Source organism: Scyliorhinus canicula, chromosome 11, assembly GCF_902713615.1.
Source record: "Scyliorhinus canicula chromosome 11, sScyCan1.1, whole genome shotgun sequence".
Lineage (NCBI taxonomy): Eukaryota > Metazoa > Chordata > Chondrichthyes > Carcharhiniformes > Scyliorhinidae > Scyliorhinus > Scyliorhinus canicula.
The window spans coordinates 140,299,773-140,317,401 of NC_052156.1; the positions used below are offsets into that span (position 1 = coordinate 140,299,773).

General features: G+C 47.4%; 1 protein-coding gene across 20 annotated transcripts in view; it reads left to right on the forward strand.

Annotated features, from left to right (window-relative positions):
- magi2a (membrane associated guanylate kinase, WW and PDZ domain containing 2a) overlaps positions 1-17,629 on the forward strand; it is an 886,652-nt gene that overhangs the window by 637,633 nt on the left and 231,390 nt on the right. For all 20 annotated transcript variants that reach the window (XM_038811518.1, XM_038811520.1, XM_038811516.1 and 17 more), the window contains 3 exons: positions 13,763-13,973; positions 15,301-15,380; positions 15,646-15,684. In XM_038811518.1, coding sequence (XP_038667446.1) covers positions 13,763-13,973; positions 15,301-15,380; positions 15,646-15,684 — 330 coding nt within the window. The remainder of the gene's footprint in view (positions 1-13,762; positions 13,974-15,300; positions 15,381-15,645; positions 15,685-17,629) is intronic.

Here is a 17,629-nt window from a genome sequence, read left to right on the forward strand (position 1 = left end):
AGCTGCTCATTCAAACAAGAAAGCGTCCCACTCCCCAGAGGGGCAACAGCACATCAATCAAAGGACAAGACTCGGCTCCGACCCACTGCACTGAAGAAGTAAAAACCAACCACACAGGATGTTCCCATCAAGTACCTTGGAGAAGGGGCATCCCAAGCTCCAGAGGGCAAAAGGATACCTGCCACAGCACTGGACTTGGCCTAGTCCAACACATCCTGACACAGGAATTAAAACCCCCAATACCTCCAGTAAACCCCAAAACCTACACCCCGGTTGGATCTGCACCTCTCCAACCACATCTAGGAAAGTGCATTGCCCTATTCATACCAAAAACAGAGACAATTATGCCAGCCCCAGCCGGGGAGACCCCATCACCTGTCATGAATGTCAGCCCCTGAAACTCTCATCTCTCACCCCATTGCCCACCCCCATTCTTACTCCATGACCACTCAAACCCTTATGTCCCCATAATATTGCCTCATGCCTCGATGTCTCCTATACTTCATCCATAGCCACTCACTCAGTATTCTCTATGGAAAGATTTCAGGTGCCATGTAAAATAGTGATGGGAAATCTTGGACATGGGTGTGAAAAAAATATTAAACTTCTAACAATTTCTTGGAGCTGTCACTAAAATTCACTGTCATTCACACTGCACAGAAAAAGAACTTCAGACTCATTGGAAAAAAAACATTTTTAAATGCCTCTGGATACGGATTTCAACCTGACCAACGTCCATGCAGTTTAAAATGTTTAAAACGGAACATGATTGGAACGCACAACAGGTTCATCGCCATAGAAAAGCGTCAAAGACATTAATGTTTACTGTGGTTGCTCTTTACAGTGAATTCTGAAACTTTAAATAAAAAGGAGTAACTTGCAGTTAGATAGCATCTTTCATGACCTCAGATCATCCCAAAGCCATGAGATTTGTTTTCTGTCCATTTAATAAGGCAAAGGGGACCTCCATCTAAAGATTTCACATCTAAAGTTGACACTTTCCAAAGTACAGTGTTTTCTCAGCACCTCTCTGATGACATAGCCTTGATTGTTTGCTTAAGAGTATAGAGTGGGTCTTGAATCCTTGATCATCTGACCCAAAGGAAAGAAGTCTAACATTGAGCAAAGCTGACACATTTCGCTTGATAGTATTTACTGATTCATAAAACCCCTGAAAATAAATATCAATTCATTTGAAATAATTTGATCAGTATTGATGAATGCAATGAAGCAACCATACAGGAGCGTAAAGGATACAAAGGCTTATTGAAATGTTGAACAAACTCTCTGTCCACCATCACTCCCCAAAGAAACTCACGCAACTGGCCTATACCCAGGCAGGGGTTTCTATGTCCAGGTTTGTTCCTCGCTAATGAGAGAGCTCCGCCCCCCTCAGTAGGGTAACTCGTATTCCACGATAGTCGCAGGGAACCTATTTGGCCCAGTGCCGTGGCCTGCATGTAGGGTATAAAAAGTATGCTCTCAATATAGGTGATCTGTCACATGCCTCAGGTGAATCATTACAGAATTGTGGTAAAGGACAGATGGAATTGTGAATCAGTTTTGTATTTTGAACGTGTATTGAACTTCAGGTCAGAAATACTGTAGTGCATGTTGTCAAAGTTTTCAGTAAATTGATGTTGGATTTTCCGTGAAAAGCCCTAGAACCTGTAATATTACATTGAAGTCCATAAAGCTGAATTCATTTATTTTATATCTAAAATAGTGTAGTCCTTTCAGAAGAATTTTTGTGATTGAAAGGTAGCATTTCATAACACACTGATGGATCTGTATTTTGTTAATGTATTTACGTGTCGCAGCACTGATATATCAATCATACAGAACTCGAGACTGAGTTTCTTGAGTGAAGTCAAGAATATCTTTATTTATGTCAGTTTCAAAGTCTATTGATCAAGTCAAATTTTATATGAATACAGAATTTAAAAGTTGTTTGTTCAATGCAAATACAGATGGTTGAGTTGAATTCAAGATACAATTCAGTTTGGGGTAATTTCTTCAGATCAAAATGCACAATGCAAAAATGAAATAAAAGGAAATAGCTGTTTGCAAAGCAAAGTAGGCCTAGGTTTTCAAAGGTTAGGTTTAGATGAATTCAGAGAGAGAGAGAGAGAGAAAGAGAGATGAGAGCTGAAAGATGCTTTTGGAGAGAGCGAGAGAGAGCGAGAGTTCTCTCCCTCTCTCATAATCGTTTAAGTTCCATCCCCTCTCTAACTGTGATTAAGTTAACATATTTATAATTCATTTAATTCGATGAAATGTCTGTCTATCAAGTTTTAAGAGATAATATGGCATGGGAGAACTTCTATATGTTTCAAACCATCTGTTTCCCCCATGTTTCCCAGAACTGGGATGTTTGCCCAGTAATGACAACAATGAAGTCTATAGTCAGTCTGAACACTGACTTTTTTATCAGATCTTTCCCATGCTCTCAGAATGTGATGCTGTTATGGCTAATATATATGATTTTCAGAAGTCTAATGTCACCTAAATCATTTATTTCCTGAAACCTTTATTACCTATAATAAAGTAGGTTTATATCATTTAGGCAGCACGGTAGCCTTGTGGATAGCACAATTGCTTCACAGCTCCAGGGTCCCAGGTTCGATTCCGGCTTGGGTCACTGTCTGTGTGGAGTCTGCACATCCTCCCCGTGTGTGCGTGGGTTTCCTCCGGGTGCTCCGGTTTCCTCCCACAGTCCAAAGATGTGCAGATTAGGTGGATTGACCATGATAAATTGCCCTTAGTGTCCAAAATTGCCCTTAGTGTTGGGTGGGGTTACTGGGTTATGGGGATAAGGTGGAGGTGTTGACCTTTGGAAGGGTGCTCTTTCCAGGAGCCGATGCAGACTCGGTGGGCCGAATGGCCTCCTTCTAAATTCTATGTAAATTCTATGATAATCTATGAATTGGTAGGTGTCACCCAATCAAATTTTTGTGGATTTCTCCTCAAATTCCCCCGTATGATTGTTCCACAAGTGTTTCCCGATTCCACTCTCAAAAAACACGTCTTAAAATCTCCTTTCAAACAATGCTTTCCCTCAGCTATTTTCAGCAAAGATCCAACTCCGGGATTTCCATCTCTCCTTTCAATACTCTTTTGTATTGATTTGCCACGTGTATTCAAACTTCCATCCAACCTCTCAGGTATTCAGTCCCCAACAGAATACCATTGTTTCAAAGACTGTAAATAAGGACACCAAACCTTATGATTACTTCAAATATCTGGCTTTTCTTTAGCCAATCTCATCAGCTCTGCTCTTCCCAGTCTGTCTTTAACTTCAATGAATAGTACCACTCTCAACTTCCAGCTCCTTTTTTCCTTTTTACTTCAATTTTATGCCCTTACTTATGTTCCACTGTCTAAACACAGTAGGGTAATAGCTTAAAAATAAATCAAAAACCCCCATATATGCAAACACCTTTGTTCAACATGAATCTAACTAGAATTTTACCCTGAGACAGAAACACTACATTAAACTCACTTAACTCTATACCTTATTTCTAACATCCAACAACACAAAACTAAAGACCACCTTAAAACCACCACTGCTTCCTGAAGAAAGGTGAAGTACATGTTCTGGAGTGCCTGTGCGCATCAGAGGTATTCTCCCCAAAATCTTATCCTCATCTTGTCACTTCCTGCCTGGTCATCAACCCCCCCCCCCCCCCCCCCCTCCCCACTTCCCTTCGACCCCTTTCCTAAGCCACCCAATCCCTCCCGTCCAATATCTCTGAATTAACTCCCTCCAGGATCCATGTTGTCTTCATCCAGGGGCCGAGTTGAACTCGCATCAGTATCCAATACAGAGATCTATTGGGACTGCTCGAGCTGCCAGCCAATCTGATTGACCAGCAGTTCCCAAGAGCAGGACTTCCTCCCACTGAGGAACAGAAGACCCAATCTCACCTACTTAAGGCTGGCCAGAGCACTTTATTTCTACAGGGCAGCCTTGTTTAATGTTGGTTGGCTTGGGACATTTCTTCTGAGAAGTGGGGGAGGGGCAGCACGAGCAGTATGTTCTCTCTGTGATATTAAGCCCTTGATTGCAGTGGGTGGGAAATTTCAACACACCTTATGGAGAAAGGTGGAATCACTGGTGGAAACATCTGTATTTCCACGTGTAATTCGTAATGCAACCTCCAGTAGTTGCTGCCAATTTCATAGGAGTAGTGATGACAAACAATGACAATTTTTCTGTTTTTACTACTGCACAATCTAAGCCAAAGAATCCATCCCTTTTTTTCTTGGCTCACTATTTCCTTTTCCCTTTATTTGCATCCAGATTTGGGTGAAGATATTGGGCTTGAACTAGCAATCAATGTCAAGCGATGGGGGGCTCTGAGGATTGGGCCTCATGGGTAGAGTCAGGGATTGGGTCTTGAGAAAGATTTTGATATTGGGGGAAGGGCGGGTGACGGCCAGGCTTCATAGGGAGGGGTGAAGTCTCAAGGGGTGTCGGGTCAGGCCAGGTCTGAGGGATGGATGCTTTGGGTCTGGTTGGGCTTCAGGTGGGGCCCAGGATGATGTAGTGATGAGAATAAGGCATGGTAGGGGAGAGGAAAACTTCCCATTGGGAGGGGAGGGAGTCATTGTGGAGGTAGGAGTTGGAGGGAGACTCCTAGGTTATCGGTAGGTGGAGGAGGTCCATGGAGGGCCTCGGGGAATCCCTGTGCATTCAGGCAGTGGGGGGGACTCCTTTGGGGGACCTGAAGTGGCTGTGTGCAACGGTTACCCAGAGTTTAGAAGAGGTTTTAATTCTAACTTTTTCTGGATATCTGTTGACGTAACATAGTCAGTTTGCAATTTAAGTCTTATCTTCAGATGGTGCTTAGTACAGGCCAATTGCCCAGGAGAAGTTAGAACTTCTGGGGAATTGCACCCCAGCACAATTTTGGGGTAACCTTCCGCATACTGGGCAGCAAAGTAGCAACTGGGTAGCACAGTGGTTAGCACAATTGCTTCACAGCTCCAGGGTCCCAGGTTCGATTCCCGGCTTGGGTCACTGTGTGTGTGGAGACTGCACGTTCTCCCCATGTGTGTGTAGGTTTCCTCCAGGTGCTCCGGTTTCCTCCCACAGTCCAAAGACATGCAGGGTAGGTGGAATGGCCATGATAAATTGCCCTTAGTATCCAAAAAGGTTGGGTGGTGTTACGGGGATAGGGTGGGCTTTAGTAGGGTGCTCTTTCCAGGGGCCGGTGCAGACCCGATAGGCCGAATGGACTCCTTCTATACTGTACATTCTATGAAATATGCTGCTGGGGAGCTCAGAAGCCATAGCCCAAAGTTTAAATGTGGAGGCATGCACACTTCCTTCATTTTTCTGTTCAGAATGGGGGAGCTGGTTTGGAAGGAAGCTAACAGCCTCTGATGACACTTCAACATATTCATAAGAAACATTATGCAGAAATCTAAGAGATCTGATCAAGCAAATAAGCCCCAAATCCCTGAACCAATGGAAAGGTTCACATAAATAGAGAAAAAGAACAGCTAAGTGGAATAGTATCATCCACAAAGTTTTGTGTTACTTTTTTTCTATTCAGAAAAGACTAAGCAGAACTATGGAACACTTATTACTTATGAGTAATTTCCAAATAGAGCAAAAGAAGCTCAATGTTTCTTGTGAAGTAAATTCCTGAAGAATTAAAAATATATATTTTTATTTAAAGCATTTTCAAATATATACAAAATAGAAAGAAATATCATTGCATAACATGCAGTAACCATATCCAAACTACCCCCGCTCCTCTCCCAGCCCATGCCCCCCTTTTCTCTGATAATAACAAACCCCAAACAAAGAAAGGAAACCCCTTCGCCCACCTCCTCCATTAACGTTTTACCGTTCCTTAAATCAGTTGACGAACAGCTTCTAGCTCGAGAAGAACCCCTCATCGAACCTGTGATAGCTGTGGTGAATGTATAATGCGTATAATTCACACTGTGTATCACTGTGTCCCTGTGGGCTCCATCTGTGAGCCATTGGGCGGCCGCCCATGGCTCCTTCCACTACCGGAAGTATAATATCCTGCGGTCTTGTGAGTCTGCTCTCAGTTCTTCTGGTCGCAGGCAGGCTCAGTTGTAAGTCGATTAAAGCCACAGTTTACTTCCATTCGTGTCTTGAGTGAATTGATGGTCGTATCAATTTAATCGACTTAAAAAACCACCATGGAATCAGCCCTCAAACCTGATCGACTAGAACTCGACCCGCAAGCCGCAGAAGCGAAAGAAATCTTTCTACATTGGCTTCAGTGCTTCAAGGCCTACCTGGCTGCGTCGACTACCTCCGCTGTTACTGAAGAGCTGAAACTCAGTCTCCTACACGCAGGGGTGAGACATCGCATTTCTACTCAACTCGATAGTGCCGACTCGTACACCGGAGCCCTCGCTATACTCGGCCGCCTATACGTGCGGCCTGTAAATGAAATTTACGCGCGGCATATTTTCACTACCCGCCACCAGCGCCCCGCTGCGCGACCTAAACGCTCTTGCACGGGAATGTAATTTTCAGGCGGTAACTGCCTCCCAGCATATGGAACTCGCTGTCCGTGATGTGTATGTTGCAGGGGTCCGGTCCAACTACGTGCACCAGTGTCTCCTCGAAAAAGGGGCCCAGAACCTGGAGGACACTGTAATGCTAGCAACCTCGCTGGAGTTCGCGTTCCAAACTCGTTCCCCGCCGACCACATGACTCCATCGTCGACCCGACCAGAGACTGCCCCAGGCCTGTGCCGCGCGGCTACCCGCACACCACGGAGCGCCATCGTGCCATTTCTGCGGCCAGCCCCAACACCCACGGCAGCACTGTCCAGCCCACAACGCGACCTGCAGCAGCTGCAGTCGAAAAGGACATTTTGCTAAGGTATGCCTGTCTAAAGCTAAACCCTCAAGCTCTACCACTATTCAGAGCAATCGCTCCTCCAACTCGCAGGCCAGCAGACCCCACAATGTTGCACCATGTCTGCCGACTCCGCTTCCACACGACATGTGCGACTCATGGGGACCACCATCTTGGCAATCCTCCCCCACGCGGCCGGCCATGTGGCAATGAGCAATGGACCAAATGGTGGACCAGTACGGGCTGCGGGGCACGTTTCCATACTTGGATAACGTCATCATCTGCGGCCATGACCAGCAGGATCACAACGCCAACCTCCACCGATTTCTCCAAACCGCCCAGAAACTCAACCTCACATACAACAAGGATAAATGCGTTTTCCGCACAACCAGGCTAGCCATCCTCGGCTACGTCATGGAAAATGGGGTTCTGGGGCCTGACCCGGACCGTATGCGGGTCTTACAACTCCCTCTTCCTCACTGTTCCAGGGCCCTCAAGAGGTGCCTTGGATTCTTCTCCTATTACGCCCAGTGGGTCCCCCAATATGCGGACAAAGCCCGCCCACTATTTAAGACCACACTCTTCCCACTGTCAGCCGAGGCCTGCCAGGCCTTCAACTGCATCAAGGAGGACATCGCCAAAGCCGCCATGGATGAATCCGTCCCCTTTCAGGTGCAGAGCGACGCCTCAGAAGTCGCTCTCGCCACCACTCTGAACCAGGCAGGGAGGCCAGTAGTTTTCTTCTCCTGAACCCTCTCCGCTTCAGAACTTCGACACTCCTCAGTCAAAAAAGAAGTTCAAGCCATTGTGGAAGCCGTACGGCACTGGAGGCACTATCTCGCAGGTAGGAGGTTTACCCTCATCACCGACCAGAGATCGGTGGCCTTCATGTTCGACAACTCGCAACGGGGCAAAATAAAAAACGGCAAAATCTTGAGGTGGAGGATCGAACTCTCCATCTATAATTATGATATCATTTATCGGCCAGGGAAGCTCAACGAGCCCCCAGATGCCCTGTCCCGCGGCACATGCGCCAGCGCGCAAGATGACCGATTACAGGCTATCCACAATGGCCTCTGCCACCCGGGGGTCACCCGGCTCACCCACTACATCAAAGCCTTCAATCTGCCTTTCTCCACTGAGGAGGTAAAAGCTACCACCAGGAATTGCCCGATCTGCGCGGAGTGCAAACCGCACTTCTATAGACCAGACAAGGCCCACCTGGCAAAGGCTTCCCGGCCCTTTGAACGACTGAGCATCGATTTCAAAGGGCCCCTCCCCTCGACCAACCGTAATGTGTACTTCCTCAACATCATAGACAAATTCTCCCGCTTCCCGTTTGCTATCCCGTGCCCCGATATGACCTCTCATACAGCCCTGCACAGTGTCTTCACCCTGTTCGGTTTCCCCAGCTACGTCCACAGTGACAGGGGTTCGTCCTTCATGAGCGACGAGCTGCGTCAGTACCTGCTCGACAAGGGCATCGCCTCGAGCAGGACTACCAGCTATAACCCCAGGAGGAACGGGCAGGTGGAGAGGGAGAACGCGACGGTCTGGAAGACCATCCTACTGACCCTACGGTCCAAGAATCTCCTGACATCCCACTGGCAGGAGGTCCTCCCCGACGCGCTCCATGTAATTAGGTCCCTCCTGTGTACGGCCACTAATCAGACTCCTCACGAGCAATTGTTTGTTTTCCCTAGGGGCACTACCATGGGGGCCTCGCTTCCATCTTGGTTGAGGACACAGGGCCCGGTTCTCCTCCGGAAGCACATTTGGACACATAAAATGGACCCACTGGTAGAGAGGGTACTACTGCTACACTCAAACCCACACTACGCCTTTATAGAACACCCCGACGGCCGTCAGGACACCGTTTCCCTCCGGGACCTGGCGCCTGCAGGATCCACCACCACCACCACCACCGCCGAGGTACCCCTCACACTATACCCCACCCGACCCCTGCGCCCCCACGCCTACACGCCCCCTTTCACCCGTCGCACCGGTCAGGAACGATGCTCTGAACGAACCACCCCTATCTACACTGCCCGTCAGCACACAGCCATCCGAAGCGGCTGCAACCCCGGTGCTCCGCCGATCCCAACGGACGACTCGGCCACCGGACCGACTCAATCTGTAGATCCGTCACCCCCGCCGGAGTTGATTTTTTTTACAGGGGGTGAATGTGGTGAATGTATAATGCGTATAAGTCACACTGTGTATCACTGTGTCCCTGTGGGCTCCATCTGTGAACCATTGCGTGGTTCTGCCCACAGGGGGAGATGAGGAGCATGTACAGGACTCCACCCTTGGCTCCGTCCATGGCTCCTCCCACTACCAGAAGTATAAAGTGCTGCGGTCTTGTGAGTCTGCCCTCAGTTCTTCTGGTCGCAGGCAGGCTCAGTTGTAAGTCGATTAAAGCCACAGTTTACTTCCACTCATGTCTTGAGTGAATTGATGGTCGCATCAATAGCGAACTTTACTTTCTCTAGGTGCAGAAACACCAGCAAATCACTCACCCTGGTTGGCTCCGAGTCCCGCCACCCACGCAATATCCGCCTCCGGGTTATCAGGGAGACAAAGCCAACACGTCAGCCTCGCTCTCCACCTGCACACCCGGATCTTCCAACACCCATTGTCTCGGAGCCACCTTCGCCCCAGAGTCCTTGACATTGTGTCTGCAAAAGCTTTCCAGAACTCCTCCAGCCTCAGACATGTCCAGGACATGTTGACATAGTTTGCAGACCCCCCTGCATACCGCCCATGCCAACGTCCTATCCCTGGACATCGTCATGTGTGCCCTATACACCACCTTGAACTGGACTCTGGGGTGGTCCCGGCGGATTGGAAATTAGCAAACGTGACACCACTGTTTAAAAAAGGAGGTAGGCAAAAAGCAGCTAATTATAGGCCAATTAGCTTAACTTTGGTAGTAGGAAAGATGCTGGAATCTATCATCAAGGAAGAAATAGTGGGATATCGGGATGGAAATTGTCCCATTGGGTTCGTAAAGGGCAGGTCGTGCCGAACTAATTGAGTGGAATTTTTGCGGACATTACCAGTGTGGTAGACAACGGGGAGCCAATGGATGTGGTATATCTGGATTTCCAGAAAGCTTTTGACAAGGTGCCATGCAAAAGATTGCTGCATAAGATAATGATGCATGTTGTGAAGAGTAAAGTAGCAGTATGGATAGAGGATTGGTTAATTAACAGAAAGCGAAGAGTGGGGTAAATGGGTCTTTCTCTGGTTGGCACTCAGTAGCTAGTGGTGTCCCTCAGGGATCAGTGTTGGTCCCACAATTGTTCATAATTTACATATTTGATTTGGAGTTGGGGACCAAATGCAATGTATCCAAGTTTGCAGACAACAGTAAGATGAGTGGTAAAGCAAAAAGTGCAGAGGATACTGGAAGTCTGCAGAGAGATTTGGATAGTTTAGGTGAATGGGCTAGAGTCTGGCAAATGGAATACAATGTTGACAAATGTAAGGTTATCCATTTTTCTAGGAATAACAGCAAAATGAGTTATTATTTAAATGATAAAATATTAAAACATGCTGCTGTGCAGAGGGACCTGGGTGTGCTCGTGCATGAGTCGCAAAAAGTTGGTTTACAGGTGCAATAGGTGATTAAGAAGGCGAATGGAGTTTTGTCCTTCATTGCTAGAGGGATGGAGTTTAAGACTAAGGAGGTTATGCTGCAATTGTATAAGGTGTTAGTGAGGCCACATCTGGAGTATTGTGTTCAGTTTTGGTCTCCTTACCTGAGAAAGGATGTACTGGTGCTGGAGGGTGTGCAGAGGAGATTCACTAAGTTCATCCCAGAGTTGAGGGGGTTGGATTACGAGGAGAGATTGCATAGACTGGGACTGTACTCATTGGAATTTAGAAGGATGCAGCAGGGGATCTTATAGAAACATATAAAATAATGAAGGGAATAGATAGACTAGATGCGGGCAGGTTGTTTCCACTGGCGGGTGAAAGCAGGACTGGGGGCATAGTTTCAAATTAAGGGGAAGTAGATTTAGGACTAAGTTTAGGAGGAACTTCTTCACCCAAAGGGTTGTGAATCTATGGAATTCCCTGCCCAGCGAAGCAGTTGAGGCTCCTTCAAGATAAAGATAGTTTTTTGAAGAATAAAGGAATAAAGGGTTATGGTGTTCGGGCGGGAAAGTGGAGCTGAGTCCACAAAAGAGCAACCATGATTTCATTGAATGGCGCAGCAGGCTCGAAGGGCCAGCTGGCCTACTCCTAGTTCTTATAGTTCTTATGTTATGAGACTCAATCTCACTCACAACGAGGATGAATTCACCCTTCTCGACGCCTCACTCCATACCCCCGCTTCAAAAGCCCATCCAGCCCTTTCTCCCACCTCCGTCTGACTTCCGCCACCAAAGCTCTGTCTTTCTCCATCAACTCTTCATATATGTCTGACAACCTACTCCCGTCCCATCTCGTCCTTGGACGGAATCTTATGTTGTAGCACTGGGGGTAGCAGTTTTGGGAAATAGGCTAGTTCTTTCCTCATAAAGTGCCTAACTTGCACGTACCGGAACCCATTTCCCCTTTGGCAGCCAATACATTGCTTCCAATTTCTCCAGCTCCACAAACCTCCCCACAATAAACAGGTCCTTGAAATATTCAATCCCCATCCACCCCCACTCCCTGAACCGAGAATCAAACCCAGCCGGGACAAAGCTTTGACAAAGAGTCATCGGACTCGAAACGTTAGCTCTTTTCTCTCCCTACAGATGCTGCCAAACCTGCTGAGATTTTCCAGCATTTTCTCTTTCGTTCGGGACAAACTTGTGGTTGCTGCAAATTGGCACCCACAGGGACAGGTCTTCCATTTTCAAATGCTGCCAACATTGATTCCACACCCTCAGGACTGACATCACCACAAGGCTCATGGAGTACCTGGCTGGCAAGAACAGAAGAGGCACCAGCAATAAGGCCTTCATGCTGGTCCACCTATATGAGGCCTCCTCCATCCGCCCCACCACATAGCCTCTCCTCCACCACCCACTTCTTAATCATTGCATGTTTCCTGCCCAATAATAGTTCTGCAAGTTTGGCAACTTTAAACCCCTCTCAGCCTATCCCGCTCCAAGAACTCCCCTGTGGTGTGATTTAATAATGTCACCCCAATCTCCGATGCCCCAGTTGCGATCCCAGACCGCCCCACTTCCCCCAGCCCAAACATAATATGAGATGGTCCCTGGACCTCCCCACATCCCTCCGCCCATCTGCCCCCTCCCCACATCCCCCAGCCCAACCCCAACCTTCATCTCCCCCCTCCCCACATCCCCACATCCTCCCCTCCCCTCATCCCCCTCCCCTCATCACCCCTCCCCTCATCACCCCCTCCCCTCCCCACATCCCCACCCCACATCCCCCCTCCGCACCCCACATCCCCCCTCCCCACCCCACATCCCCCCTCCCCACCCCACAACACCCCCCTCCCCACCCCACATCCCCCCCCTCCCCACCCCACATCCCCAGCCCACATCCCCCCTCCCCACCCCACATCCCCCCTCCCCTCCTCTCCCCACATCCCCTCTCCCCACATCCCCTCCCCTCCCGACATCCCCCTCCCTTCCCCTCCCCACCCCACATTCCCCCTCTCCTCCCCACCCCACATCCCCCTCCCCTCCCCTCCCCACATTCCCCCTCCCCTCCCCACCCCACATCCCCCTCCCCTCCCCACATCCCCCTCTCTCCTCCCCACAACCCCCCTCCCCTCCCCTCCCCACCCCACATCGCCCCTCCCCTCCCCTCCCCACTCCACATCCCCCTGCTCCCCTCCCCACATCCCCCCTCCCCTGCCCACCCCACATCCCCCTCCTACCCCACATTCCCCCCTCCCCATCCCACATCGCCTCTCCCCTCCCCACATCCCCCTCCCCTCCACACATCCCCCTCCCCTCCCCACATCTCCCCCTCCCCTCCCCACATCTCCCCCTCCCCTCCCCACATCTCCCCCTCCCCTCCCCACATCTCCCCCACATCTCCCCCTCTCCTCCACATCTCCCCCTCTCCTCCCCACATCTCCCCCTCCCCTCCCCACATCTTCCCCTCCCCACATCTCCCCCTCCCCACATCTCCCCCTCAGACTGGCTGTCTCGCTCTAATATGCAGATTTGCCAAAAAAGTTATCCCACAGCGTCTTGCGAGATCATGTTGAATGTGGCAAGGCATTGCGAGCCGTGTAGATCCAGAGAGCCGGAACTCCCAGCTTTTATCTGCCGCGCTGGGCCACGGCCAGCTGCTTCTCCTGCACACTGTGGCCATTGGATCGCTCCTGGTGTGTGGGCTAAACCAGTGAGCAGCTCGTCAGGGCCCAAAAAGGTGAGTGAGTGTCATTAGATAGCGGTTGGGAATTCGCCGGCAGAGCCAGCGGAAAACTCCCTGCAAAACCCACCACAAATGACCCTTCAAAACCTTTCCATTAGTTCGCACCCTGAGTAGATTAGGGCAACATTTAGTAGATTTAGAGCAGTAGAATCTTATTAATTTGGGTATTTCAAAGTGATTGTTTTCTTACTGTCCAGTGTCAAACCTACAAGGTGCTTTTCCAGCATAAATGTGACAGTAAAAATTAAGTACAGTGGCATTTACATCTTCTGGTTAAATATTCCTTTTAATTGAATTTATTCAGTTTTGAAAGTCTGCTATTCTTTTTTGTTACTATTGAGCTCCATTTTAGACATGTTCATGTTTTAAGTTGCTTTGCCATCTAAAGAATGTCTAATATTCGCTTTGATGTTGAGATAAAGTAATACTTTTGAATGCCAAATGTGTGGTTCTGTCTAACAAATGATATCAAACAAAGCTGGGTGAATGCTTTGATTATTTCTTTGTGGGTCTGTCCTATGTCTGCTTGTACTGACTATCTGTATCCTCCAACAGAATCTGGTGAACATGAAGACAAAAGCACTGATGTCTCAGATGAGATTTGTTCACATCCGTGTGCTGCACCAGTCTATGGCCTTACAAAGGGAACGAGAGAAGATTCAGTTTCAGAGAAACAGACCAAATTTGAGGATGCTGATGGTTTGGGTCCATTGCCTGAGAACTGTGAGATGGCATACACAGAAAAAGGCGAAGTCTACTTTATCGAGTAAGGCATTTTAGGAAACTTCTCCTAAAACTTTGAGATAAAATTTTTAGTTAACTTAATCTGGAAATGTCCCAGTTTGACTTTAAATTATATAGGGTGGAATTCCCCCATAAAATGAAGTGTCATTTTGGATGGGAAAACTGATGCGAATTGTACTGACTGTCCCGGCGGTATTCATAGACTCATAGAATTTACAGTGCAGGAGGAGGCCATTCAGCCAATCGAGTCTGCACCGGCCTTAGAAAGAGCACCCCACCCAAGTCCACACCGACAGCCTATCCCAGTAAACCCACCTGATCTTTGGAACTATGGGCAATTTATCATGGCCAATCCACCTAATCTGCACATCTTTGTACTGTGGGAGGAATCCAGAGCACCCGGTGGAAACCCACGCAGACACGGGGAGAAAGTACAAACTCCACACAGACAGTCACCCGAGGCTGGAATTGATCCTGGGTCCCTGGAGCTGAGAGGCAGCAGTGCTAACCACTGTGCCTACATGCCTCCCCAATCCCAATTCTCCCATACTGAGTCATTTGTTTGGAGCCGGGGTGAAACGCACAGAAAAAGTGATGTGTGGAACCTGAAGACGCCAGCAAACCCCGCCTCATAGAGATTGGGGTGCCATTTTTAAAGGATGCTCGAATCTCAAAGTGAGAGTGCAGGGACACCCCCCCCCCCCCCCCCCCCAAACCAACATCACAGGATTCTGGGTTTCAGCGTGCTCGCCTCCCACACCCCACCACCATCCTCGCCAGCATCAACCCCTCCTCTTCCCCCTTCATGAGCATGCCTCCTTTCAGGTCCCACCTCTTGGCAATGCCAACCTGGCACCCTGTCAGTGCCAGGTTGACACTGGTGGGGTGCCAGGGGGTAGTGCCAGGGCACTGTACTGCCCATGTCCTCGATCACCCGGGGGCTCAATTACCCTCAGGCTCCCAGGCATGGTCTCTGGTGGTGGAGACTAACAGTGATCCCCCCCAGCCTCAGCTGCACTGGTGGTGGGGGGATCCCGAGAGCCGGGAGAGATCACGTCTGGTGCGGCAGGCTGGCAGCGTCGCATGCTATTCAGCACTTGTTTAGGGGCACTCCCGCTGTTCTCCTGACATAGTGGGATGTACGCCAGGCACAACACACCCGGAGAATCGCCCCCGTAATGAGTAAAAAGAGCTGAACTTGGCAAAACTACAGCTGCCTTGAACAATTTCTGTTGCATCTCTTGCACAGTTAAATAGATTGTGTAAGCAAATTAAATGTATTGATTGCAATTTGACTTGAACAACCAATTCTTTCAAACAAAGGCTAGAACATTTTGTTTTATTCTTAGTCATAACACCAAAACAACATCCTGGCTTGATCCACGTTTAGGAAGAAAGGCAAAGCTTCCAGAAGAATGTAAAGATGATGGTATGTAAATCAACATTTCTTTGTTCAGTTAAATTCAGTTGCTTTTTTAGATTTGATAGCTGGAGAGTGCATCTTGCTGCTAAATAATAGTTAATGAGAACAGCTAAGACTGGGACATAGGTGACCTTCACTGCTTGCTGCATATTGTTTGCTCTTCCCCAGCCCCGTGCTATCAGCTGCAGCAATGTAGAAACTGAGCTTGTCTTTTTCTGTACCTTGGAGACTATTTCTATGTTAACTTTGTATTTCTGATTTAAAATTGAAGGAGACAAGCTGCAATCTGGAAACAATGGACAGAAGCTAGGTACTGTAACTTTAAGTGATTTTCTTGTTTTATTCTCAAGGCAATATACCTTTTCATATAGCCATTTTATTTGATTTTACTGGAGAGTTTACACCATCTTATTTCTACATTTCCTCTGGTGTAATTTGTTTTGATTTCATGAAAACATTCACAAAATAATTAGCATTAGGAAAGGGATATCAGTGTTACCTATACCATACACCACTTGCATCTTTTGTTCTGTTTTAGTTGCAAAACATGGAACCTATACTGTGTATATAAATGTACTTTGTGCAAAACATTTTAAAAATAAAACCCAAACTGATCAGCATCTAGATTTATCACAAAGGAAAAATAACTTAACTGAAGATGAATAATCTTCAGGGAAAAATCAATATTTGTAGGGGAAAGTATTTTTATACTATCTGAGGTTTGTGTATACCAAATGAAGATGTAAATCAGAATATTTTTTGTGTGATCTTAGAATAGATTGCTCTTAATTTCCCGAGTAACATTTATTATATTAAACATGCTTAACATGTATAAACTGATAATTCTAAGGTAGGTTCTCACCGTGAAATTAAACTGCTGTGTCACGAGAAGAACAGTGCTTGTCACAAGCTTTAATTTGTTTTTGTTGTTCCACTATCAGAAAATCTGAAGCAGTTTTAGAAGAAAGGCTTTGTTTTAAGCTATGCTGTCTTTCACATTCATTTTTTAAACTTGTGTATTAGCACGTCTTTACTGATGTTTGGCATTTGAAACTGCAACATCGCCGACATTTTTTTCAAATTATTTCTGATCCTAATTTGTACATAACAGAACACAGCAAATGTTTGAACTCCAGCCGTTTTCTCCTTTTTATCTGCACGCTGCACTGAAACAAACGTTCCCTTGGCAACCTCTGCTACCAAAGAGCAGGCGACCCAAAGTAATCAATTAAAATGGTCTCTGCAGTTACATCCATGGCAACAATGACAGAAACGATGATTTGTTTTTATTACCCTAATAAGATGGCATTCTCAACGTCAGTATTGGCCACTTCACCTAAATCCATAGCGTAGCCATCTCTTTTTGTTTCTCCTTTATGATTGATTTATTGTTTTATTTAGTTTAGTTTTTAACCAATGCATCAAGAGAAACCTTCTTGAGCACTCATTGCCCATGATATTTGTTCAAGAGAATAGAACAGTATAATTATTTGATTGACCTGCTGTTTGGATGTCTGTTGTACCCAAAGAGTCCCTGATGTGCATTCTTTATTTACTTACCAAAGGGAACAGCTTTTTGTTTCTAGAAAAAGATCCACTGCTGCATGATACATTGACAACAGGGGCCGACCTCTCAACCACAAAACAGAAAATCATCAGCACAAAAAGCTACTTTTAACCATACAAGATGTACAGTAGAAGTTCTGAGTTTCCGCTACTAGATATATAAATAGCTGACATAAGAATCAGAGCAGGAGTAGGCCATTTTGCCCCTCAAGCCTGCTCTGCCATTCGGTATGATCATGGTTGATCAGATTGTGCCCTCAACTCCACTTTCCTTCCTACTCCCAATAGTCGTTGACTTCTTTGTAGATGAAAAATATAGACCATAAAGTGCAGAAGGAGGGCACTCAGCCCATCGAGTCTGCACCGACCCACTTAAGCCCTCACTTCCACCCAATCCCGATAATCTAATAACTCCTCCTCACGTTTTTTGGACACTAAGGGCAATTTAGCATGGCCAATCCACCTAACCTGCACATCTTTGGACTGTGGGAGGAAACGAAAGCACCCGGAGGAAACCCACGCAGACATGGGGAGAATGTCTGTGCGGAGTCTGCACAGACAGTGACCCAGCGGGGAATCGAACCTGGGACCCTGGAGCTGTGCTATCCACTTGTGTTGCCCAAAGGCACGGTATATAAGAACATGTGGAGGAGAATGCTGAGACCCAGGCTATTAGAATAGATGGCATT